At 40.7% G+C, this 26,789-nt stretch overlaps 1 protein-coding gene across 9 annotated transcripts in view; it reads right to left on the reverse strand.

Moving 5' to 3' along the window:
- Positions 1-26,789, reverse strand: part of MID1 (midline 1) — a 350,591-nt gene that overhangs the window by 29,952 nt on the left and 293,850 nt on the right. For all 9 annotated transcript variants that reach the window (XM_004446447.4, XM_058292075.2, XM_023582843.2 and 6 more), the window contains 2 exons: positions 14,468-14,575; positions 4,912-5,060 (listed from right to left, as the gene is read on the reverse strand). In XM_004446447.4, coding sequence (XP_004446504.1) covers positions 4,912-5,060; positions 14,468-14,575 — 257 coding nt within the window. The remainder of the gene's footprint in view (positions 1-4,911; positions 5,061-14,467; positions 14,576-26,789) is intronic.

The raw sequence follows: 26,789 nt of genomic DNA on the forward strand, positions 1-26,789 counted from the left end.
AAGAAGGAGAGACGTTACTCAACAATGTCATAATTGGAGTGATATTGGAATTCATCCATGAAATTTGGAAGAGGTATCAACCCTGTCAAGACAGGCTTCAAGCGTTTTTGAATGAGGGTGGAGGATTGAACTTCACCTCCTGACCTTTTCACCGATAAGCAGAGAGCAGCAGAGCTGTGTGATTTTGTTAGTTAAAATAGTGTACCCAAGGGAATTGGTCTACTTGTTGTTATTAAAAGCTGCTAATTTAGACAGACAGATAAGCAGATGGTTGCTAGGCACTTTTTGCAAATGATCAAACTGTACTTAAAAATGTTTTCTCTGCGACTCATAAACGCAAAAAAGTCCTCATGAACACAAAAAAGTCCTTGAAACTCAACATTTACCAAGCACTTCAAGTATACCACATACCGAAGAGTCCACAATATTTACATGAATGCAGGAGAATTTTTAAAAATGCAGTGGTGCCTGTCTATCTCTTCAAATACAACGTTCAAAGTGAAAATCCCAACTGATTCAATTTCATGATGTCTAGCAGCAAGGAGATTTGCACTGAGCTCCTGTAAAATAAGCATCTAACTTTTGATTGCATTTTCCCACCACTCAGGCATGGAACAGATCTTGTGCTCAATGGGTTAGAACATCTCGATTGCTCCGAACACAGATAATCCGGCTTCAGCTCTTCCCCTTCCCAGCAGTGGGAGCCTCTTGGCTCAGGCTCGTCCAAGAAAAATTTTGTTCCCAAATTTCTCCTGGTTCTATGGCCCATGAAAATTTAAATAAAAATTGCTTTGGTCAAGTGACCATGCTAAAAAATGCCACCATCTTGATGGTAGGAACTTTGTGGAGTGGGACCCAAAAGGATGAAAGATGTCCTAAGACTGGGAAACAAAGACTGACAGCACAAATCTTTGGTTATTACTCTGGCTCTTAACACCTACACATTTTTTGATGGACACAAAGATACGTATCTTTGGGTAACATTCCAAATTCTTCATAGGAGTGACAGGCCCAGGGAAATCTGCCAAATTCAACATTTTAGGACATGTTAATTCCCAAATCCTTGTTGCCCATCTTCTGGCCTTTCAGAGAAGTTTCCAAAATCCACCAGAGCTGTTAGTGAGCTGCCATTTTCGCAACTTCCTGCTTCATAGTGGTCCTGTCTTGCATGTGTGTATGTTTGTGTGTGACTTTGAGGCACATAAGGACATAGTTTACCAGCTTGATGCTTAAGAAGGTGAGTTGCACATTACTCCCTGCACCATTAATCCCAGATTCCTGAAACCATGCAAGGACGTCAGCTTCACGTTTCTATTTCTAGTTTGATGCCCCTCATCTCTGCCACACTCTGGTGCTAGCAGTCACAGGGGGCCAGTTTTCCAGAAGGTGGCCATGCCCACAGTGCTTCTATTGAACCATCACTCGTGGAGCAAGAGCTGCTCTATCCATGCCTCTCCCCCAGCCCCCGGCAATGGTATAAACAAGTCTCTCTCGAGCGGGCAGGCAGGTGGGCTACAATGCATGTTAACAAGGTGCAGTCTGGTAAAGTCTAACAGTAACAAAACTTGTTGAACTTTGGTCAGCTAAGGATTTCCCAAACACGTTTGGCCCCAGAACCCTGTTGATGTCCTAACTCCTGTTAACAGCCTGTAGAACCCCTTGAAAACCACTCATCAGACGTACTTAAAAGTCTTTGGACTAAGTGATACATGCCTTTTCAGAGTGGCCTCTTGGAGCTCTCTGCTTTCTCTTCTGAGAGAGCCTGACGGATCCTTGAACTGCCTGTCATGGTGAGGAACAGAAAGTTTACTTTGTGCAGTCTGAGAACTTCATAGATGCTCTGAAAAGGGGGTTGTACAGAAGGAATTTTCTTTGGCCACCCTCTTGATAGACTTTGTTGTGCAAAGTGGTTATATTTTTACATTTCTCATGAAGGATAGACAAATTTTCTCATGCCTACCTTTAGTGAATGATTTTGCTTAGCATAATTTTATAAAGGCACACCTATGATGACACCAAAGACTGACATAGTGTGCATTTTGAGGACATGATATGTTATCTATTTCATGCCCCCTTGGAGCACAGGAGCAATATTAGACTCAGACAGGTTAAGGGGTGGGCTACCCATAATTACTAAGCATTTTGAGCAGAACCGAGGAGCTGATTCTGAAATATTTGCATCTTTTACCATGTAAAGCTCAAAGCTCTCTCTCCTTTTGAGTTTGTTGATGTTTCTGAATTGAAGGTATTTTTGCTGTTTCAATTCCGATTGTAGAAGAACATATCCACTTTAGGTAGTTTAACGATGCAGAAAAATTGCACGTTATGCCTTCCTTTGGGAATGCCTGCCTGCTGGATTATAGCTTTGTACTGGGCTTTCCACACTTGAGTAGAAGAATAAAGATGGTTTGGAAGCGTACAGGATCCAAAGCCCAAGGCAAACAACTGGCCATGGAGAACCAGGAAGTTACGTCCTAGAGAAGAATATTGAGCAATAGGATGAATACAGAGACTAGAACTAGAAAAAAGAAATACAAGGAGGGGTGGACAGACATGTTGAAATATCAAAGGATAGATCCAACTAACACTTAGAGAACATCTATGATGTTTCGGACCTGTTTCTCAAGTTTTCAGCAATACTATTCCAACTACTGAGAGAGGTAGCTTTAGGAGCCCAATTTTAGAATCATGGATGAACCCAAAGAACAACAGGTGAAAAGTGGCAGTGCTGGGATTTGAACCCAGGTCTCTCAACTCCTAGTTCAAGCCTCATGTTGTTTTTCTACATCTCAGCTGTTGGAAAAAGAGAAAGGCACAGAAATCGACCAAGAGGACTGAAAAATAGAAATGGAAATGGAAACAGAGGGACAAGGGATCCCAGCATTTCACAAGCATTATGTATTAAAACTCCATGCAAGCACATTCTCTGTAGAAAGAAAATCAAAGTCACGTTTCTGTTCTTGCTCAGATGGGCATGTTACAGGGACTGCTGGATGGGACCGGATGTGCCCTGCTCGATCTGAGGGAGAGAGGGGATGGCCACTCAGGGCACTTGCTGTTAGAGCCTCGATGTAGGTTTTCTTTCAGAACGTCCTATTGCAATTGTTACAGGGCCATATTCTCTCCTCTCCCCAGGAAAGAATTTCCTCATGTGATACTCGATCGACATTTTTTAGGGATTGTTGAGAAATGAGGCTCATAATAACCACTTCATCTGGATATCGCACAATTTACAGCTGGAGAGAAGCACTCTGGGATCTCAGTTGGAAGCCATGACGCAAGTGCAAATGTGGGCTGTTAGCGTGTCCTGGGTACACTGGAGTATTACGTGTACTTTTTGCAGTTCAGAAACTTTAGGATGAATATGGGGAAACTGGAGGAGGTCCAGCCGAGAGCAGCAAAGGCAATTAAACACTTGGAACCTGAAAGTCACTAGGAAAGAAAGTGGGCTCTCTTGAAGTGGGGCTATAAAAGGGATGACGGGCAGCTGTTAGCCACGTCTTTTGGAAGAGCTCAGTACCTAAGCAGCTACAGAAGCAATGTTTCTTGACTGTAAGAAACAACACAATGAAGCTAGTTGGATACTAGATCACAGTTGTAACAATACCCGACGTTAGTCTTATTGAAAGAAGAGTGAAAACAAATATCCACACCTATCTCTGCGATTATTTGAGACTTAAACACGATAATGTGTGTAAGAGCCCACAGTGCCTCACACAGGCAGGCACTCAAAATTAGCTTCTCTTCCTACCTTTTTTTCCTTGAAGAAATTCAAGAGTCCTCAGTGAGAAGACTATTATCCCCCTAAGCCAAGGACTGGCAAACTGTGGCCCTATGGGGCACATCTGGCCTGCCACCAGTGTTTGTAAATAGCTTCACTGGAGGCCAGCGGCATCTGTTTGATTACATATTTATTATCTACGGCTGCTCTGGAGCCATAGCCACAGAGTTGAGTAGTTGTGACTGAGACTGTATGGCCCACGAGGCTAAAAATATTTACTAGCTGGTCCTTTGCAGAAGATTTGCCAACCCCTGCTCTACGATAAAGACCAGTGTGAATGAGCTCTCTGGGGGTCTTTGAGTAAACAGAGTCCATTATTGCTTTGGGGAAAGGCAGATGACTGAAAAGCAAGATGAATGAAAAGCCAGGGCATTGGAATTGGACCGAGATGACATTTACTACGCGGCCTTGGGTGTATCCAGCGCAGCCTACTGCTGCTCCCTGAGGTCACTGGACTTGCTCCAGGGCTTTGCATCAGTGACAGCCAGTCACTATTATGCTGCTCCCTGCCACTCTCACTGCTGAGATGACCACTCACAGCACGTCATTTTAAGTCCATCAAGGAAAAGAGAGTATGTAAAGGGGAGCTTGAGGTTAGCAGATTGGTCCTTTCTCTCCCACGGGAGCCTGCCTTGACCTTTTCAGGAGACGCAAAGCCTCTCAAGCAAATAAAAACAGGCTTAACGGAGAGCAAACCTGTGTGGGTTTTCTGTTTTAGTAGAAGAGCCCTGTGATGGAAGGAAAAGATTCCTTTTTTATGTTTTTTTGTCTTTGCTTTTATTCTTTGCTATCAAGGACACGATAAGATCAACTCTGAGAGTCACAACAAATACTGTTTTTGTGTCATCCTAAGCTCCCCCCACCCCCTAAAGCAGGCTGATTTTTATTCTTTATAACCAGCAGACTCTTGTTTCAAAGGCCTTGAACTCCAGGCTGTTACTGAAAGGGCATTGACACGTCAAATCCAAGCATCTTTAGCTGGAAAAAAACCCCACAATTCAAAGCCTCCATTCTCTCTGGTACTCAGCCTTCTAAATGAAAACAAGAGCAGGGTGAGGGCAAGGCTAACCAACCGCATTCCAGGTACAAAAGCCCAGGAGCAAGAACTTCCTAGCAGGCCCCGCACTCACCTCTCAGTGATATTCTTCGCAGTCTGTAGGAAGCGGGCATGATCATTCTCCTTCAGAGAGTGTTCCGCCTGGGAGATGAGTGACGCTGACCGCTCAATGCACTGCTTGCAGTTTGCAATCTGCTGAGCTAGTTTCCGAAGCCTCACCACCTTGAAAAGAAGAGGCATGGAGATGGCACCCAAGTGGGTTTGCTTCGTGAAAAGGCATCTGCTACACACTGTTTTTTCTTATTGTGGTTTTACATATACAGCACAGCACATCCCATTTGAACCATTTTTAAGCAGACACTTTAGTGGTTTTCATTACTTTCACAATATTGTGCTAACAGCACCCCCATCCATTACCAAAATATTTGCATCACCCCAAACAGAAACTCTGTACCCATTAAGCAAGAACTCCCCTAGGAACCTCTATTCTACTTTCTGTCTCTATGAATTGGCTTATTCTAGATATTGCATATAAATGGATCATCCACTATTTTGTTCTTTTGTGTCTGGCTTATTTCACTCAACATAATGATTTTGAGATTCGTCCACCCATGCAGTAGCATATGTCAGAACTACATTCCTTTTTAGGGCTAAATAATATTCCACTGTATGGATATACCATATTTTGTGTATCTGTTCTTCTGTTGATGGACACTTGGGTTGTTTCCACCTTTTGCTACTGAGAACAATGTGGCTATAAATATTAGTGTACAAGTATATGTTTGAGTTCCAGTTTTCATTCTTTGGGGTATGGCTGTCCTTCAATAAAAGTTTGGAAGGGAGGCATAGAGAGATAGTGAACTGTGGAAAGCCCAATTATAGTCCTCTTGTGTAAGGTATTCTTTATCTCCTTGGAGAAATGCTGTTCATTTGCTTTATGAGGAAATACTGAATCGTGAATTGCTTCCCTGCTGATGGAAAATTAAGGTGTTGCCCAGGGGTAACTTACAAAGGGTCAATAGGCCTCTTTCCTCAACTGTTGCCCACAATTACATAAGACAGTAAGAAACTCTGGACCTTTCTCTATCTTGGTTTTTCAGCGGAGCCACCAAGAAAATAAAACATTCCTACAGGTGTGAATTTGTGGCTTACATAGAAGCCATTTCATTTCTGAAAGGTCCTTTGCAATCCGTGTAAAAAACCTGTGACGTAAGAGCATTAGGTATGACTAATTCCCACAGTATCTAAAACCCATGTGTTAATTAACAGAAAGGGAGCATTTTTCCCCCATTGATTAACATTTTTCCTGTTGAGCCAATGAGAGAAAGCCAAAAAAAGCACAGCTGGGCCATTTCCCTCGATGGGAACTGGGAACGTCATTTCCAGGCACTTTGTGCTTACCTGATAACTAAGAAGTATTTTGATAAGCATTTCCTAGTCGTGATAAAAATGCATGTTTGGTTCACAACCTTCATTCCATATCCTGATTCTGTCTTATGTGAAAATGACCCTCAGACTTAATTGACTATACTGGGCAGGCCCAGATAAGACCAAGGTAACCAACTCGACTGTTCCTTTTGGTGCTTGAAGTGTACTGTGAGATGAAGACGCGCTGGCCAGAATCCAAGTTAAAATTAGACTGCTATTTGGAATTGCCGTGTGCCGACTGCCCCAGCCACACACCCTTGGACAGGTCTTGGCTGGCTTGAAGATAATTCCGGAATGGAAAATAACCCTGGGTGAAAGGGTAGGAAGGAGGCCAGTTAATCTGTCTTACAGACAAGGCTGGCTCAGGGCCCTCCCAAATTCCTGCTAACTCTAAGAAATTCCTTTTTTCTCCAAGTCATCATTATCATCCCTGTCTAGCTCTAATCGAAGAAAAGGAAGGAAGGAGATGTCAGAACTTGAAGCCTCTGAGGAACGTGCAACTCCAGCTATGGACTACAGGAAACAAAGGAAATTAGTACTGAATTGAGAAGCAGCAGCCACAATACTTCAGGGCAAAAGTGAGAAAAAATCCTGGAAGTAAAGAGTCAGAGAATGAAGTGTTGACACTTTGGGGCATATAGTATGGGATCTTGAGCCTGGTAGAAGACTTAATTCATCACTATTACAGGTAATTTTCCAAGCAGATTAACTGTGTTCATTACTTGAATAAAAGAACACTTATTTTACACCAAATAGAATTTAGCTTCTGACATCATTCTACCCAGAGGCAAAGCTAAGGAAGGCATCCAGTCCAATTCAGGATATTAGAACACATCCCTAAGAAATTCTCAAAAAAAGGAAAATTCCAGAAGGAAAAATATGTTATAGTCCCTAAAGGAAGTTGAATGATTGGAATAATCGAACAACCTAAGAACGCTTTCAATGTATAGCAGAATTGAAGATGTTTAATACAATTCTTTAACAAATAAGGTCAAAATATTCTTCTAGAATAATTTCTTGTCAATCACTTATCATTTGGTTATGCCCACTAGTGACCACACCTATTAAAAATGTGATTACTCTTTAAGCTCCATTTTCTTCTTTTAGCAAGATACCAGAAATCAAAATGACTAAGAGGAAAGGACAGAGAGAAAGAAGCCATTTGCAAACTTGCCTAATTGGAGCAAGCCCAAATGGAAGCCTCCTTTAAAAATACAGGAATGTTCTCTAGAGAGCAAATGGGCAAAATTTTCTTTCTCGGTCAATGTATGATTCCATCTGATATACCACCAGGCTGGAGCTTTCAAATCTGGTGTGCAGAAAAAGCAATTGGGACTCTTTTAAAAACAAAATGTAGATGGCAGGGTCCACTCTCCAATATTCGAGTTCAGGAGTTGCTATTGGCAGAGCAGCAGGAGTTTGCAGTTTAAACAAGCACTGGATGTTTTTTGATCTGCCAGTGACAAATCATTAGTAAGGTCAGGACTACCATTAAAAAATTTAAAAACAGAAGAGGAGAAATGAAACTAGCAGAATGCATTCCTCATAGAAAGGGCAAGTAATGTGTGTGTGTGTTTTTAAATTAATTAATTAATCTATTTATTTATTTCCATGGGCCATTTTTTTAAAGCAGGGAGTTTCATGATTGGATCATGACTTTTTTTTTCAAGTTATGTTATATAAAACATTTTTGATTTGTGTGTGTGTGCGTGCTGGATTGTGATGTCATATGTATTTCTTATGGTGATTCCAGTGGGAAAAAAAAGTAAGTAAAAGAAAAAGACTGCCCTAAGTTAGGGTATGCACAGGCATACCACCTGTTTTTGTAAATCAAGTTTTACTGGCACATAGCCACACTCATTTGTTGTTGAATCATCTCCAGCTGCTTTCCTGTGACAACGTCGGCCAGTTGCTGAGTTGTTGCAAGAGACCATCAGGCCTGCAAGGCCCAGATTATTTACTATCTGGCCCTTTACAGAAAAAGCTTGCTGGCCCCCTGGTTTGAATGATTCCAATTTGCATCACACTCCGAGAAACACTGTCCTACATGGTAAGAATTTTCAAAATTGGCCAGTAAGCATTTAGCAAAATACTGATTTCTCCATTAGACCACACTTTTTAAATATATTATTTGTTAAATCTGACAAGAAGAATATAACTTGATTTTTTTAAAAAAGAAATACTAGATACTGACACATAAGATTCTATATATGTATATATTACAACTGCAGGGGAAGTTTTTCCAGTTGACTGTTCATTTTGCCTTGGGGAAGTTAGGGTGCCACATTGTGACTTTGGAAATTTACTGTATTCTCATCATGGAAATATTTTGTCTGTTGGAAGATCTTTTAATGGGAACACAGTTCTGTTGATATACTTTGACTTGCTGTGTTCTACAATGTATGTTTTGACAAGCAACCCCTTGTTTTACTTTGAATGCATTTTTAAAAGTTTTTATATATATACATAGGATGCATACTCTGAAACTGCTAGGTTCAAACAATTAATGCTCAGTTAACACAAGTATCTAAATCAATGATGACGCCTGTACTCAGTGTTTCTTTAAGGCTATGGAAAAGACCAAACATTTAGTCTAAGTTAATTCTCTTAAAAGTTTTGATATTTAGAGTATATAAAAGCAGTGAAGAGAAGGGACCCTTTTCCTCTTTAGCTCTGGCCTGCAGCAGGCTACCATGGATGTGGGTCTGGATATTTGATGTATAATTCACTTAACCTGAAGTTTGCCAAAAGCTTTCGTGGACCAATATGAAACTTAGGTTCTGCTATGGAGAAAAGAAGAACATTTTTTCCCTGGGAGTGTCATGGCCTGAACCTCTCCATTCTGTCCAACTATAAAGGCTGTCAAGCTATTTCAAAGAATATGCAAGAATCTGAGCGCAGGAATTACCAGAGTATATTAATGTGCAGTGATATCACGTGAATGGCGACCTTCTTGCTTTGAGCGTTTGTGGGGAGTTGATTTACACCAGGTTCACCCCTTGTGATTGGCACCAGAAAAAGAGGAAGACAAAGTCATGACGTTGAAGAAATCGACCACCCTCACCTCCACAATTCTGCATGGTTCTTCCTCACCTTGCTACTCTCACATGCTCGTGAGAGGTCCTCTCACCCTGCCCCGGGACTCTGAGCCCACACTCTCTCTCCCTGCCTGGCCCCTCAGATTCCCACGGGTGGTGCCAGCTGTGCCCTTAACTTTTCGAAACCCCCCTGTCACTACATGCCCTGTCCACCGGCCTCAGCTCACCGCAAATTCCAGGGTTTTGAAATCAACTAGTCCTTGGTAATATGTCAAAATGCTGACTCAAGAGAAAGTCCAACTGGACTTCCATCTTTTCCAAGTAACGTTTGCCTTCTAACATTGCCCTGTGAGAGACTATCTCTGAGATGTTATGCACTTAAAAAAAAAAAGCAAAAAATCTCCAGCACACAGAAAATGTAAATAGTGATATGATGAACCTTCATGTACACACCACCAGCTTGGCCAAATCAACATTTTCAGCATTATTAGCTTCAGTGTCTTTAAAAGGAAGTAGAAGATTATTGATGGCATTGAAAGCTCCCGTGTCTTCCTCCTACTCTTAACTCATGTCCCTCTCCAGAGGAAAACACTCTCTTGAACTGAGCGCTTTCACTCCTGAGCCTGTTTATGTACACAGAACCATATGTTTACTGTAAATAATGCAGGTATTTATCAAATTTCATAACTGTTCTCATTCCATAGAAATCACTACAGAATTTGCTTATATTTTCGCGATTTATCAATGAAATAAATCATGCAAGTTCATTACTTTTAATTCCAAAGTCCTCTCCATGATACAGACATACAATTTATTTAATGGTTTTAAAAACCACTTAAATGAGAAAGAATTGGCATACAAAAAAGGCACAGATTGAAAGTACACAATTTTTGACATCTATGTATACACCTAGGAAACTATCCCGACAATTGAGATAAGGAATGCATATATCACCACCCAAGTTTCCTCCCACCCCTTGCGGATCCCTCATGCCCGCTCCTCCCTGTGATCCCATCCCTAAGCAAGCACGGCCTTGCTTTCTAGCACTCTGATCTGGGAGTCTACTGGGGTTCCTGGAGGTGAAACACAAAAGTGTGGGGGCCCTACTAAGGCTGGGCCTGTCTTCAAGAGGCTTTTTCTCTCAAGCTAGTCCGTGATAGGTCTCCAACAATTAGTCAATCACCCTTTGAGTGTTTCTACCTGATGCTGGCTCAAGCTGCAGTCTCTTACCCAGGGAAGCTGGGATTGCCTGTATCTGCCTAACTCGCCAGTTTTCCGGGCAGTACTTTGTCTTGTCACCTCAGTTCTCTGACGGCTCTGAGGAATTGTTGATTTTCGGTTTTTCAGCTTTTTTCTTGTAGTGAGGTTGGGAATGATGACTTCCAAAGTCTTTATGCGTCAGGCTGGGAACTCAAAGTTGAAAGCTTAATTTCTTACTTTTAATATTTTCTATTGCTCTTTAAAAGAACTGAAGCCTATAAATTTGCCTTCAAATACCTTTTGGCTGCTTACTAATTATGATATATAGATCTTTCATTGTGGTTCTGTTCTAAATGGTTTTTAAAATTATTGTGAAAACTCATTCATATGAGCATAAATTTTAAAGTATCCAGACATTGCAAAAACTTACTTTTTTGTTGATCATTTCTCCTAAGATGCATTTTGTGGTCAAAGAAAATGGGCTGCGTGGTGGTCAGCTTTGAAATTTGTTGATACTTCCTCTCCAAACAAGTATGTAATAATTGTTTAAAGCCCCATTCTGTAATTTCCCTATGTAATTTTCTATTTTTTTGAGTTCAAACTTAATGGGCATTTGTCATGCTTTAATGACACTCAGAATCTTTTATATCTTCCTGTATTTATGGAAATCCCCAGGTGGAGACCAAAACTCAGCTTCCAAACTTCCCTTGCAGCTGAGTTCTCTCTCTCGTTCTCTCTTTTTATTTCAGTGTTCATATTTTCACCTCCAAAACCGCTAATTTGTTATTTTTATACCTATTTTTTTTTGCTATTTTATTTCCTTCTTTTGTGGTTTCTCTTTTATTTTACTTTTGCTGTTTTTCAATAGATGCTACTGCTTCATTTAGCTTTTTTGAACATCCTTTTGTTTCTTCCCCTCCTCCTTCCCCACCCTGCTGTTTTTGCTATCTGTGTCCATTTTCTGTGTAATCTTCTGTTTCTCTTTTTGTCTTTTTTTCTCATCTTTCTTCTCTAGGACTCACTGGGATTCGATCCTGGGGACGTCTGATGTGGAGAGAGGTTCTCTGTCAATTGCGCCACCTCAGTTCCTGGTCTCTGCTGTGCTTCACGCTGACTCTCCCCTTCGTCTCTCTTTTCATCTTGCTGCATGACTCACTTGCATGGGTGTTGGCTCACTGTGCAGACACTCAGCTTTGCTGCACAGGCACTCAGCCCACCATGCAGGCACTGGCTCACCATGCAGGCACGCTTTCTCTTCTTTTTCACCAGGAGACCCCAGGGATTGAACCCAGTTCCTCCCATATGGTAGGCAGAGGCCCCATCACTTGAACCACATCTGCTTCTCTTTTTGAGCATCTTAAGAATACTTATTTTCAAGTCTTTTTCAGATTTTTCCATAAAATTAGTAACTTCATCTGGGATGAGATAATGTTGTCTTTGTCAATTTTGCTGGCTATATTCTTAGAAATTAGAGATTTCTTTATATGCCTTGGAATTTTGGCTTGAGTTTCCATTTGAATGGGAGGTCATTTGTATTCATTTCTCTCTCCTCCTTTCTGCTCAGCCTACCCAGCCTAAACCTTTTCTAGTCACCATCACCTGGCCCCTGAGCTAGACTAGGATTCAGGACTCTTATCTTATTTCTGCATGTTTGAGGCTCCTGTTCAGAGGGAGTAGTCCCCAAGCCAATGACTCACTTGTCCTGGCTCCCTAACCTGAAGTTTTCTAAAAGCTAGGGCACCTGGAATGGTCTGCAATCAACTCTCCAGCCTCTTGTAGTATACTGAGGAGTCTTACACAGCCCAAGGCATTAAACAACAAGCCTGATGTCAGTCTCCAATCCTATCTGGAGCATTTCTAGCTCCTTTTATCCAAAGCCTCATGGCCTCTTTACCCATGGGGGGGAGTCATAGCTGCCTCAGCCACTTGCAGACCAATCACAGCTTGGCAGTTTTGCTCCATTTCTGGCCCATGGAGCTGCCTCTCTTTTTTGGGCTCTGAGTATGTCTCTTTGCTTTTCTCTTTTACTCTGTTCTCTATGTCGCCATGTGTTTGTGGTGGTGCAAATGCACCAAAGCAGGATCTGGACACCACCATGACAGGAACTTTGGTACACATCTTCACTATTTTGATTTAGCTCATGAGGGAAACCCCTGTGCTGGGAAGTTCAAGCTAAGTAAGGGAAAGGACAGCATGCAGCCCTGGTGGAGTATTGTCCTTGTTTGAATCAGAGCCCCCAGTAATGCCCTCAGCCCAATTCCCAGAACCTGTGACTTTGTCATCTTTCAGGGCAAGGATCTTGGGAGGGGAGATGATCCTGGGTTTTCTGGTGGAACTAATGTAATAACAAATGTCCTTAGGTGAGGGAGTCAAGAGGGTCAAAGTCGGAGAGAGAGAGAGGACACCAGGAACAGAGGTTGAAGTGATGTGAGGAAGCCACCATGAGCCTCCAAAAGGAATGCAGCCCTGTCGACACCTTGATCTTGGCCCAGTGAGACTGATTTTGGACTTCTAACCTCCAGAACTGTAAGATAATAAATTCGTGTTGCTTTCAGCCACTGTCTGTGGTAATTTCTTAGGGCAGCAAGATGAAACTAATAGCCATTCCCTGCACACATCCATGTCAAGGTAGCAAATTACCTTTCCTAGTCATAATAATTGCTAACTGCAGCTGGATTTCAGGCAGCCACGGCTCTGAGAAACCTGAAGGTGTCAAGTGTTAAAAGATGTACACCGGTGCTGCACAGTGACGGAAGAGGAACTTTCTTCTGTAAGGATTCCTGTCGGATGCTCAGTGCTCTTCTCAATCTGACTATGTATATTGGGGGAAAGTAGCTTCTAAACAAGTCCTTGGCTGGGGAATAATGGCAGGTGAACACTAGAGTCATAACAGCTTCAAAAACTAATTGGACTTTAACTTTGCAGAGCACATTGCAATTTACATGTATCAAGATTTTTCAATCTATGTAGATAAAGTCATCTAAAACATTGGATCTTAGAAGATTCCTTTGAAATTTCGTAAAAAATCAGAGAAAAATACAAACATCAACCATTATAATCCCTAAGGATGACTCAGTGCTTGCAAATTTTATTTAATTCACACATTTCATTAAAATATAGTTATGAGAAGTTGTAATGGGAAATTAATGAATTTCCTGGCCACTGAATGAACGTTTTTATCTTTAAAAAATTTAGAAAACTATCCTTTGAGGGTGGCAGGGAAATGGACAAAATAAAAAGGATCATAAATATTTGAATAAAAATATGACACATTTAAAACATAGAATCAAGTAAAGAATTCTGAAATTACCAACATTTTCGGAAATGAATTTTGAATAAATAAGAAAAAAGACATAAGTACTGTAGTATGCATTTGTGAATTTCTTTCTACATATACTTTACTCTAAAAGCATAGGACATACTAATAGAAGTGCTATTAATATATTCATTAGAGGAGTACATGATACAGTGGAAGTATAGGAGCCATGTCACCATGAAATTTTATCTGTCTTAGTTCCCTTGAGGGCATGGGAAAACACTTCATAACTCCTATATATAAAATCCGATTTCATTTTCATTTATTGGATACACATATACTCTGCTAGTTGCTTGGGTGTAAGAACTAAATGTGAAATAGACTCTACCTCCACGGAACCCACCTTTTTCTAGAAAAGAGAGAGATGGGAACAATGGCTATTGTAGGTAACACCTCCATGCTACCCACTGGAGTTGTGCAAAGGAGCAGCCATTTCATCAGAGGTATCCCCAGGGGGCCATGATAGTACTACGAAAGTAGTGGAGAAAGAAATGGCCATGCAAGGGCCTCTGAACTAGGCCTGGAAAGAGATTACAGGAAGTCTAGAGAAAGAGCGTGTTCAACATTCCCCAAACCACTCCAGTGTATGGGAGTATGGCATTTTCCCCAGGTAAAGAATATGAAGCCTTCTGCCTTAGAGAGCTTACCTTCCCTTCTTTGATCTTGGTTCCAATAATTTGTCGTCTTTGCTGAATGATCTCAATGAGAAGATCACACTCTTCCATCAGTTTGGCTTCTTGACGTGATGCATTAACCTACAGGATAGATGCAAAGGTAAGCATTAATTTGACCTTTTTTTCATTTCAATTAAATGCTATTTTTAAACTTAGACTAAAATGTTTCTAGTAATCACAGAAAGGATATTTTAAACGTGAATTATTATTCTTATTTTAAAGGTGGACAGGGAGGGCAAATACTGAACTTACATGCCCATGACCTATCTTGCATCCCGGCAAGACATTATCCAATGATAGCAGAATTTTCTGAGAAAACAGACTCAACCTAAGACTCTTTCTTAACACGGCATGTGCATAGCCTTTTCCAATTACAATTGAAATATATTTGCCACCCCTGTTTTGAAAACAGTGTGTCAAATTTGGCCTATTAAAATGTAAGTAAAAAAACATTAATCTGAGTCTTTGGTGGTGGACAGATTTTTCATTCAAGACTTCTGGTCAGTAGCATGCTAGACTAGAAAAGTTATATCACATTTCTTTACCATTTCTTTTAAATACAGACATCAATGTCATATTTAATCACTATAAAATATACCAAACAGGAAATAGGATGGTAGAATTATTTTATTTATCTAATGACATAATTTTAAATTGAACTCCTAGCATACACACTTCTGAAAGACCAAGGTTCTACAAGGAAAGCGTACCATTTTCCTGGAAAGCTGGATCATTATAAGTGGCTTATATTTGAAGATTTTGAGTCTCACTGTATGCAAGGGAGGATTGCAATTAGCTCATTCTTGGCGACTGGGTTTAGGAAATACTCTGCACATGCTATTTCCTCTATCTCATGATAATTCTGAAATGCTTGTTCACAGAGACCCAGATTTCACAGCTGTGGGAGATGCAGATAGCATGTTTGAGCTGTCTTATTTTAACAAAGCCACAGGGGAAGCTGCCCTTAAGAAAGAATGACAAAGGCACCGATTACTCCAGCATATTTCAGGGAGGAGACACGGGCAGGTCATGAAGCTTTTGATTCAGGAGACTTAATTTCAACTGGAGTAATTTCATTCACCATGAATGAGAAAAACTGGAAGCCAGGTCATGAGGTCAGGATAAAAATCCACTGATGGCTGCTGAGAAAAACCATTTTCTGAATTCAGAGACCCAGCATTGTTTGACATGACGAGGAGACTGCTCAAGACATCTTATTGCGACGATGCTAGTCAGTGACCACGCATGGCAAACCATGAGATCTCAGTCCATCAGTGGAGCACACAGAGGCGCCTGCTCAATGTTTGGTCAACGAACAAAGAAAAGCATTTTAAATGCATGGATTAATAAATTCAGAGTGTGAAATTCAGGCTAATGTTTCAAGAAAGGTAATCACGTGGTTCAATTTCTCTTACCATTACATTTATGTTGTCACTTCTAGTTCCCTTTGAGGATTCCAAAATAAATTCAGCTAGGTCTTGAAACACTTAGAACTCCGCTACTCTGAATAAATTCCACGTCTTTCCTTTGAACCTCAAACTGAATTTAATGACTGACCACTACTGAGCTGTGAAAAAGATGGGATCATATTGATAACATGGATATTTCACAATGGAGGAAGTGAAACTTCTGATAAGTAGCATGCTAGACTATAGCAGTGTCTACTAGAATGATCCCTAAATGCTAAACTGTACTTGAGCATACAATCCAGGTAAATCAGGTTGCCCTGACAGGGCAGGGGTCTTGGTTGCTTTCAGTGAGATATCCCAACTGCCTCGGACCAGGTCTGACACAGAATAGGTATCCAAAACTATCTGTTAAATGAACGGAGGGTGAAAATGACCTTAAAAAAGAGGTAGGGTAAAATGCAACGAAGCAAGTAGCTATTTATTATGATAAACTGCAATCACTTACTCTGCAGGTTTTGGATTTATTGGTTTTCTGGGACTGTGTAGACACAAAATGAGATCCTCAGGGTTGGGTGTTTTGGGGGTGGGGGTGGGGGAGGAATTACTTTTTTCTTTACAGAATTATTGAGATATATTTTGCATATCATAAAATTTACCCATTTAAGGTGACCAATTCAGCAGTTTTTAGTATATTCAGAATAGTGCGACCATCACCACAATCTAATTTTAGAACATTTTCAATACCCCCAAAAGAAATCTCATTCCCATTAGCAGTCACACCACATTTCCATTATCCTCCCTCCCCCACCCCCAGCCCTAGGCAATTGCTAACCTACTTTCTATCTATTGATTTGCCTATTCTGGAAATTTCATATAAATCAAATAATATGAGCTCTTTTGTGACAAGCTTTTGTCACTAGCATAATATTTTCAAGATTCATCCATGCTGTAGCATGTATCGGTACTTCATACCTTTTAATGGCTGAATAATATTCCCTTGTATGGATACACCACATTTTGTTTATTCATTCATCAGCTGATGGGCATTCGGGCTGTTTTAATTTTGATTATTATAAATAACATTGCTATGAACATGCATACAAGTTTGTGTGTGAATATATGTATTAATTTCTCTTGGGTATATTCCTAGGAGTGGAATTGCTGGGTCACATGTCAACTCTATGTTTTTCTTTTGGAAGAACTGCCAAACTATTTTCCAAAGTGCCTGCATCATTTGACATTTCCACCCACAGCATATGAAGGTTCCAAATTCTCCATATCCTCACCAACACTTGTTATTGCCTGTTTTTTTTTTTTATTTAACTATCCTGGTGGGGGTGAAGTAGTATCTCTTTGTAGTTTGATTTGTATTTGCCTGAAGCTAACAATGTTGAGACTCTTCAGTGTGCTTATTGGCCATTTGTTTATCTTCTTGGGAGAAGTGTCTAATCAGATCTTTTGCTCATTTTAAAATTGGGCTATAAGTCTTAACTATTGAAATGTATGGCTTCTTAATATATTCTGGATATAAGTCCCTTACCAGATATATGATTTGCAAATATTTTCTCCCATTCTATGGATTGTCTTAACTTTCTTGGTGGTATCCTTTGAAGCACAAAAATTTTAGATTTTAATAAAGTCCAATTTATCAATTTTTTCTATTTTCTCTTATGCTTTGGTATTAGATCTAAAAACAACGCTTAAACTGAGGTCATGAAGATTTATGCCTACGTTTTCTTCTGGTTGTTTTACCTCTTACATTTAGATCTGTGATCCATTTTGAGTTAAGTTTTGTATATGGTATGAGGTAGGAGTCCAACTTCATTTTTTTGTATATGAATATTAAGTTGTTCAAGCAGCATTTGTTGAAGACTATTCTTTTCCCACTGAATTGTCTTAGCACTTCTGTCAAAAATCAACTGATTGTAATGGGTGTTCCTCGGGTTTTGATGTTGTCACTAACATATTCTGTGCTTACAGCTCTTCTAGTTTGAGTGAACCTGATGAGACCCCATTGATGATTCTAGAATATGAACCACAGAACATGACATGGAGTACCAGATTCACCCATATGATGATACTGGCCAAGTCATTGAATGTCTCAGTTTCAAAGTTTTCCTATTTTGCAAAATGAGATGAATAATACCTCTTTTCAAACAGGCCATGTAGGATTATTGTGGGGAATATATGAATTCAAATTGAGGAGCCATCCTAAAAATTATGATACAGTTGACAAATCTGAGGTACTCCTGTCTGCATTGAGAAATAGTTCTGTTAATAGGTTATGAAGAAAAAAAAATAGGTTATGAAGGAGTTTGGCATCCATTTTACTCTCCAAAACCTTAGAATTTGGGATTTGGAAAAGTGTCTCGATTGCCACTGTAACACAGAGTTCAATTTAATCCAAATTCTGCATACTCAAATTTTAGGATGGATAGGTTTGCTTTACCAAAAAAAAGGGGAGACAAGGGTTAAAATCTACTTTGTTGATCAAAATATGCTTTGAGAAAGCTGATACCACAATCACCACTGGCCCCAAAGAATAAATTCCCCAAAATTTGGGAACATGATCTATTAATTTTAGGCCAAGGATATTCCCATGATCTTTCAAGGAATACAGAGGTGACTTTCTTTTGAAATCAGGGAAGTTGAATCTCTTTTTCCATTTTGATTAAGTTTCCAAATTTTTGTAGCTCCTGCAATCTTATATTACAAAAGGTGTGATAAAATAAGTAGAACACTGTGCTGTATTTCTAAAATTATTCCACTACACAGAAGTTTTCCACAGTCTTGTTTTATATGCCACTTTAAAAAGAGCTAATTATTTGGTTGGACTTCCTTTCTTATATAGGCCATTAACTCAAATATGGCAAGGTATATTGGTTACTTGCAGTGTGTTCGGGTGTTTTTAGTTTCCATGTTTGATTTGGGAGCTGGTTGCTCCTGGTTATGATTTTAATTTTCATTTCTGATTCACATCTTTTGATTCTGAAATAATTGACACTGGTGGAAATACTCCGAGTAGGGCCAATCTAAGGGTACAAAAACCTTCTCTCCTTGCATCTTCAGTCTCCTTCTAGGTCCTTAAACAAAAGGCAAGTGTGGGCTGGAGATCATTAGGAAGGATGCCCAGTGATAGGTGGCTGCTGTATCTCAGCTTTGGACCACAATGGAAATGGGGACCTTGTCCTTCACCGTCCTTGATATCCCAGGTTCCTCCCTCACTGCTATCTTTTTCTCATCTCAGTAATATTCATGGGTCAGTATCACATCAGGCCCTCAAGACACTCACCCTTGCCTCATCTCTGATTTGGCCTCGCCCATGTGCTCAGACACAGTTTCTCTTCATTTGGCATTGGGGCTTCCTTACTCATCTTGAAATGCATCGTCTTTCCCCTATTGCTTACTTCTAGGGACTTGCTTCATTTCTTTGCAACATACTCTAACCTATACACCTCTAAAGTTAGATCCAATCTTAATTCTTTTGGAATTGAGAATTTATTGTCACACCACAGTTTCTGCCCTAACTCTTTCTCTCGAAGGCTGCGATGCCATAGCCATTGTCATGCCGCCTCAATCTTGACTACTTTAAAAGAAAGAAAAACCTTGCAATTTTCCCTTTGAAAGAGCAGCATTCCACTATTCACTCATCCATTCATTCAAACAATTGCAAGTGGATTCCCATGATGTGTCAGACAGCATTCTAAGGGCTGAGATACAGTGGGGTACAAGAGAGACAAAGTCCTGTTATTACAGATTTTATGTTTTAGTGTAGGGAGACAAGTTGAAGAAGTAAAGCAATACATAAACATTTCAGATCGTGACAGGTGGTATAAAATTAAAGCACGTAAATGTAAGAGAGCATAGCTGAGGGTGGGGGTCCTTTTCTTGGTGGTTGGACAAGAATTTTCTCAAGAGTCCCTCGAGCATGAAAAGAAGCCAACCAAGACATGGAGAGGGCATCTGCAGGCACTCCTGACTCTGCTTTCAAGCCGCCAACCTCCTCGCCAATTGCACACTTAGTCACTAGCCAGTGTGACACGACTGTCCCGTGGGTTTTGCAGCCGGGAAGCCTCGAACAAGACGGAAACCACGTGAGACACAGAAGAACAGAGTCTTGCCTGCAGGGAGTTTCTGACCCACTCTTGCCACTCCTCGAGCCAGTTTGGTGCTTCTCTTTGATAAATACTAAGCTCTTCTGACCTTTCAGGGTCTGATGAAAGAAGAATTCGAAAGCTGAATAATGAGGAGAGCGTTAAGAGGCAAACACGGAGACCGAGCTCAGCAGTGTGGGCCAGTCCCTGCATTTCCATCTGTAGAAGGTACCAATAACCAGCTGCAGTGCCATGTAGGTTCCCACTGGCTGCCCAGTCTGCTTTTCCTTTCTAGAAATGCAGTTACATTTACTTCATCATTCCCCAGATTAATGATAACAATAAATGGGTTAGCCATTGTCTACAGAGCACTTGGCTAGCAATGCCCAGCAAAAAGTCCCTCTGGTAAGCGCGTGGGGATAAGAGTTTTATGGTTTACAGTGTTTCAGGGAAGTGGTGGGGTAAAACCAACGACTTATCATTTTTTTTCTTGTCACATATGTATAAACATTAAAGGGATTTAATGACATTCACACGCTAAAAGGTGGACTCTGCATCTGTGAAATGTTCCTTAGCAGTCTGTAAACGGTTTCTAAGTATCACTTCTAAAAACTTACTCCTATAATTTGATTTGTATTCAATTACAAAATGAGTGCAGAGTATAAACATCATTAGCTTTCAGACAGGCTTGAGCTTAAAATCTTTAGAAATAGTTTATGGAACTCTTAGAAGGGTACGTTAGTAGGATGAAAACTCTGGCCACTTTTCACAGGTGAAATGGGACTAACATACACTTTAGAAATCCTCGTGCTATTTTGCAGTTCTTTGTTGAAATGAGTTAGTCATGTCCAGATTTTCAAAATCAAACCCTTTCCTTCCTATTGTGAAAGGATGCACTGACCTGATCACTTCCTATTCGTGCACAGATGGAAACACTGAAGTGAGTTTGGGCCAGGATAACCTCGATGTGTCAGAGACAGGAAATTTGATTTGAGGATGTTTTGGAAAGAGGGGTCCCAGGTTACACAATTCCAGAAGCCACCATTCACTTTGAATTCCATGAGAATGGTGCCTCCCAGAGTTGTGCGACTGAGCGGACCACTACCATATTGGCCCACCATTGGCAGACTCTGGAAATTGTACCATCAACCCCTGACTCCTTTAGTTTAAGACTCCAACCCTTGCTATCCTTGAAATCACTGCCAATGAGATTGAGGGATTAAAGGATAAACATTTCCTTTACAGGTTTGCCTAGAATTGGCCCTCAGAGTCAAAGCAAAGTTATGCATTCAATAGGGATTTAAGGATACCTTAAGAATGATAAAAAAAACTTCCCCTTATATGATCTTATATTGATGTTGTTGTTCTGGTTTAAACTGAAAGTATGTTCCTCTATTAATTGGAATACGTAATTTTGTACCTACATCCAAATTTAAAGGGGTCAGTGGTATTACAAAATGTGGCATAACCATCCCATTCCTCTGTAAAAGAACAATGTTGTAGGAGTGGTTCCAATCTGCCCAGAGCAGAACAAGTGAAACATAACTGAGCTGTAAAGAAGATGGGGATATCCTATGTTCAAGTGGACTCTGTGCCCCAGTGTGGACTGCTGACCAGGTGCAAGCAGGAAAATGGCAAACTGAAGGAGCTTTTCATTGCCAAAGGCAACTGTGATGAACATTCTGGAATGAGGCAGTAGCTAGACAGAGCTTCCAGAAGAACAATGGAAAAGATCTACTTGAGTCTGTAGATTGAGTCAAGGAGAACTGACGGTATTTAAGAGCAGATGGTATTGATATAATTTATCTAATATGTTTATTTACAAGCAATTCTGTACCCTGAGATTCTCTTACATGGAAGTCAAATATTTGTGGACCTAACTCAAATAGGATGGTAGAGAGAGAGGGGAATGGCCAACTTCTCAGGGGCCCCGTCCTGGAGGACAGAACATTTTTAATGTTTACCATTATATATTCACTTAATATTTAGCATTTTCAACTAAAACTTTTTAAACTCCAAAGGCCTTTGCAGAAAACCTAAAAATGGAATCCCTTCATCAAGTGCTTTTGGTGGGAAGTCATGGCAGCAATACTGTAGGTAGAAGCCACGTGTCATCAGACCTTTAGTATAGGGTGATGTGGTGGAAAATAATTTGGCCCAGAGCAGATCAATTTTACAAATTAACTATTAAATATACAGACAGGATTTTGCTATGTCTCTGCTATGGGATAAAAAGCAGAGCCCCAAGGAATCTCATGATAAATCCTCTTTTCTTGAGGTTCCTAAGATTATGAAGCTTGAAAGTTAGATATGGCAGCAAGATGCCATTAAGAATGGCACCACACTGTGGTTAGCTGGGCAGTACATTTCTTCTCATCAATGAAATATAACCATAACAATACAACAAATTGTCCAACAAAAATGCTATTGCTAATGCCTATAATTTTGAAACTTCGCACAAAGGAGTGTTTTTTTTTTAAATTTATTTATTTTTTAATATTTTCTTTTTTTAAAAGATAAATAGATCGCACAAAACTGTTAAGTTAAAAACATAAGAGGTTCTCATATACCCTACCCCCCCCCCCCACATTAACATCCCTTTCATCAGTGAGGCACATTCATCGTATTTGGTGAACACACCCTGGAGCACTGCCGCACCGCATGGACCATAGTTTACATTGTAGTTCACACTCTCCCCCGGTCCATTCAGTGGGTTATGGCAGGATATACAATGTCCTGCATCTGTCCCTGCAATATCATTCAGGACAACTCCAAGACCCAAAAATGCCCCATATCACACCTCTTCCTCCCTCTGCCTGCCCTCAGCAATTCCCGTGGCCACCATCTCCACATCAATGATACAGTCGCTTTCACTGTTAGAGTCACAACAGTTCTATAGTAGAATACCAGCAAGTCCACTCCAATCCATATTATATTCCTCCATCCTGTGGACCGTGGGATGGCGATGTTCACTCTACCTCTACACTGAAAGGGGGCTTAGATCCCACGTGGCAGATGGATGCGATTCTCCTGCTTGCAGCTGTAGACACTCTTGGTTCGCTGGTGTGGTGGTTGACCATTCTCACCTCCCTGTCAACAGACCTGGGTAAGTCCAGTGAACGGGAGAGTAGGTGTTGCAATTCTGCTGAGGCTCAGGGCCCAGCTGGTCCACGGGCAGTCCAGAGATTCAAGCCTCCTGAGCACACACCTACCCCAGCGACAAAGGAGTGTTTTAAGAGCATCACACCCAACATGCCCAGTATTCATGATGTTGTTGCCTCTGTTGTTAATTTTTTCAGTAAAGCAAAAATCTCCAAACAAATAAAAGCATTCAAGGTGAAATACTTTAGAAAGAGTGAGTGCCAAATGAGGCCATGGTTCAGGACTCAGGGTCTTGAGGAAGTCTACCTGGCTTTGAATGCCAGGTCTTTCTTACTTACTAGTTGTATGGTCTTGGGTATTTACTTTCTCCATATCTCAATTTCCTCATCTGCATCATGAGGAAAATTCCAGCTCTTGCACAGTACACCAGCGATTTTCAATCGGGAGTGATTTGCCACCTGGGACACTTGGCAGAGTCTGGAGACATTTTTGGTCGTTACAACTGGGAGGAGGGTGCTACTGGCATCTAGTGGGTAGACGCCAGGGATGCTGCTCAACATCCTACAATGCACAGGTCAGCCCCCTACACCAAAGAATTACCTGGCCCCAAATACAAAAAAGCACCATAATGGACAACCCTGGGGGCAGGCCATGGTGAGAACAAAACTAATTCATACATGAAAAGCCACTGGAGAGTGCTTAGCAAATAGTGATTACTCAATCAATGCGGGCACTGTTAATAAACTCTGTTTATCTGGACTACCTGTAACAGAAGCAAAACTTCGAGTTCTAGAACCAGTCAGCCTGCGCTGATTACATGAAGACTTCCTGGCATGAATCAAAACATTTTTCCATCTACACCTTTCATTGGACAATGGCTTTGGAAGATATAACATGCCAAGTCCAGAATTTTTGGAGCTACTTTTAAACCCCAAATGAATTCTGCAAAGGATGCTTACTGGTGCAGGTGGAGGTGGGGGTTGGGGTAAGGCAGAAGAGCAGGGGTTGGGAAAATTTTCTTATAAAGGGCTAGAGAGTAAATATTTTAGGTTTGCAAGCCACAATCTCTATCAGAACTACTCTGCCATTGTAGCATAAAGCAGCTGTACACAATTTATAAACAAATGGGCACTGCTGTGTGTCAATAAAACATTGTTGAAAAAAATAGGTGAGGAGACAGATTTGGCCCAAGAGGCTTTTTTGACTCCTAGTTTAGAAGAGAGATCATGGACTTTGGAGTCAGAGAGCTGGAGGTGTGGAAAATATGTTTAATTTCTGTGAGACTGTTTCCTCATTTGCACACTCTCAACAAGTATACTGTAAACAACCTGGAATATCGTAGGTGCTCGATAAAGATTGGTTTTCTTCCTCTGAGGCACAAATAGCAGCAATTGCTGAATTAATCAGATTTTTTCAAGATCTGACCTTGGATCTTACATGCTTGGCATTAATGCCACAGGGTTTCTTTTTGTATTTAACGGTAAGCTCTGTTCAAAGCAGCTCCAAAATGAAGAGCAGAATGGAAGGTGTCGCTCATAAGTCATTCAAAAACAACAAACTCCCTTCCTTTGTCTCATTAATTATAGACATTATAACACAAATGGTCCACACCCTTCCGTTTGGGCTACGGCACACTGAATGAAAAATTAAATCAATTAACCTTGTCTTTTTCATAAAGTTTCTGATACTTTCTATTAGTAACTTTCAACAAAAATATCTGTAGTCAGGGGGTAAAAATAACTTAAGAGAAGACGACCATTAATTGAGGGGCAGGGAAACTGGAGGTCAGATGTTTTACAGAAGGGAAGCTCTTTCTAATGGAAAGAGGGACCGTCCCTCCAATGACTTTACATTACTCATTTTTAGTCTTACATGCCATTTGTCATTAAGTGACATTCTTTTGACTTCTTGTGCCAAAATTTCTGCATTGTGATGTACTGGAAAAATACAACATTGGACCCATATTCAGGTTTGAGTTACCAGGGTAGAGCCACCATCTGCTCCCCTGGCAAAGTTATTGAGAATGAGTATTGGAGCCCTGCCCTTTGGTATTGTGCTTACAGTGAGAGAAATATACTTGATTATATCACTGATCAAACTTGAACTTGGAAGTACGATGGGAAAATGTTAAGCTGTGGTCTGTTTTTCTGAAGCATCCATCAATGATTTCTATGAAATCTCTTGCCTGGATGTTGTCACTATAGAATACCAGCAGAAACTAGTAGATAGCATTTCAACAACTTTAGCATCCAACGTTGAACAGCCAATTTTGTCAAAAACAGTGAAAGAGAGGAAAGTTTAGAAAAATTGAACACATGAACTATGTTCATGATGGAGAAAAGGGACTCATGCTATCATTCAATTTTAGAGGGGATCTTTAGTTGTATTCTCCCCAAAGCAGGGCATGAGTCAAGAATGGAGGGACAAGCTATTGTCAGAAGACACCAGTAGGGGAATAGGGAAGTGAGATGGAGAAAGGAAGCCAATAAAGTGTGCCTAATCAAGACTAACTGGGCGGCTGGCACTTAATCATGGTGGGAAACTTTGGGAACCAATGGAGAACACACCAGCTGATGGGGAGAAGTATGGTCTTCACCTACTATCTCCCATCAGGTGCTAGTTGAAGGCTGTTGGCGTTCGGTGGGCATTAACTCGTCTCTGGAATTAGCTGGTCCTGGGGGGCAAAGTCTCAGCCCCTTGTAGGTGGAAGCTCTCAGGCCAGGGGTCATAGGACCAGTGAGTGTCCTCTACGTGTGGGACTGACAGCTACAGAAAAGGGTGCTTATATTAGAGGAAACTAGAATACGGACCTCTCTGTAGAAGCGCTCATGTGGAGGTCAGAGGGAACTGGTGTCACAGTCATCCAGTTTGTTCTACAGCTCCAATGACTTAAGACTAATTGCAGGGCCAAACAGAGTTTGCATCTGACAATGCTTTCCATCCTGTCTAAGTACTCCAGGACTGCTGTGACAAATGCCATACACTGGTTGGCTTAACAGCAAGAATTTTTCTTTTTAAGTCCAGAAGTCCAAAATCGTGGTGTCAGCCAAAGCCGTGCTTTCTCCTGGAGTCAGAACTGCTCTGGAGGTCGTCCTCCATCACAGTGCCATCGCCCTCTTTTCCCTTGGGTTTCTTTAGGCTTCTTCCGGCTTCTTCTGTAGCTTTCTCTGGCCAACTGTGTTCAAATTTCCTCTTTATTAGGCTGCCAGTCATACAGATGAAGACCCACCCTGATCCCATTTAGCCTCACCTTAACTAATAATCACATCTTCCAAAGTTCCTATTTACAAATGGGCTCTCACCCACAGGAATGTGGATTAAGAACTGACATGTCTTTTGTGAGCTACATGGTTCAATCACCATCACTAACCTTTGGGCAGTCCCCTTACCAAGGCCACAGTTGACCTAAAACTTTATCTGCACCTGGCCATAAATGGGTCTAAATTTGAGCCATGGCAGGCAAAACTGCCAGGACAAGAAAACATGAAACCTAGTTGGTCCGACTAAAATGCATATTTCTTTTATCTTGAGACCCATCAATTTTCCATCATTTCAACTCATTGTGAAATTATGACTGTCTTTCTACAATAATGGTTTTAAAACTTAAAGCCTCAATGTGTATAGCATTCTGAAGTGAAACTGATTTTTAAAAATTCTGCGTTAGGGTTCATTAGTCTTCCTTTCTTATTT

Source organism: Dasypus novemcinctus, chromosome X, assembly GCF_030445035.2.
Source record: "Dasypus novemcinctus isolate mDasNov1 chromosome X, mDasNov1.1.hap2, whole genome shotgun sequence".
Classification (NCBI taxonomy): Eukaryota; Metazoa; Chordata; class Mammalia; order Cingulata; family Dasypodidae; genus Dasypus; species Dasypus novemcinctus.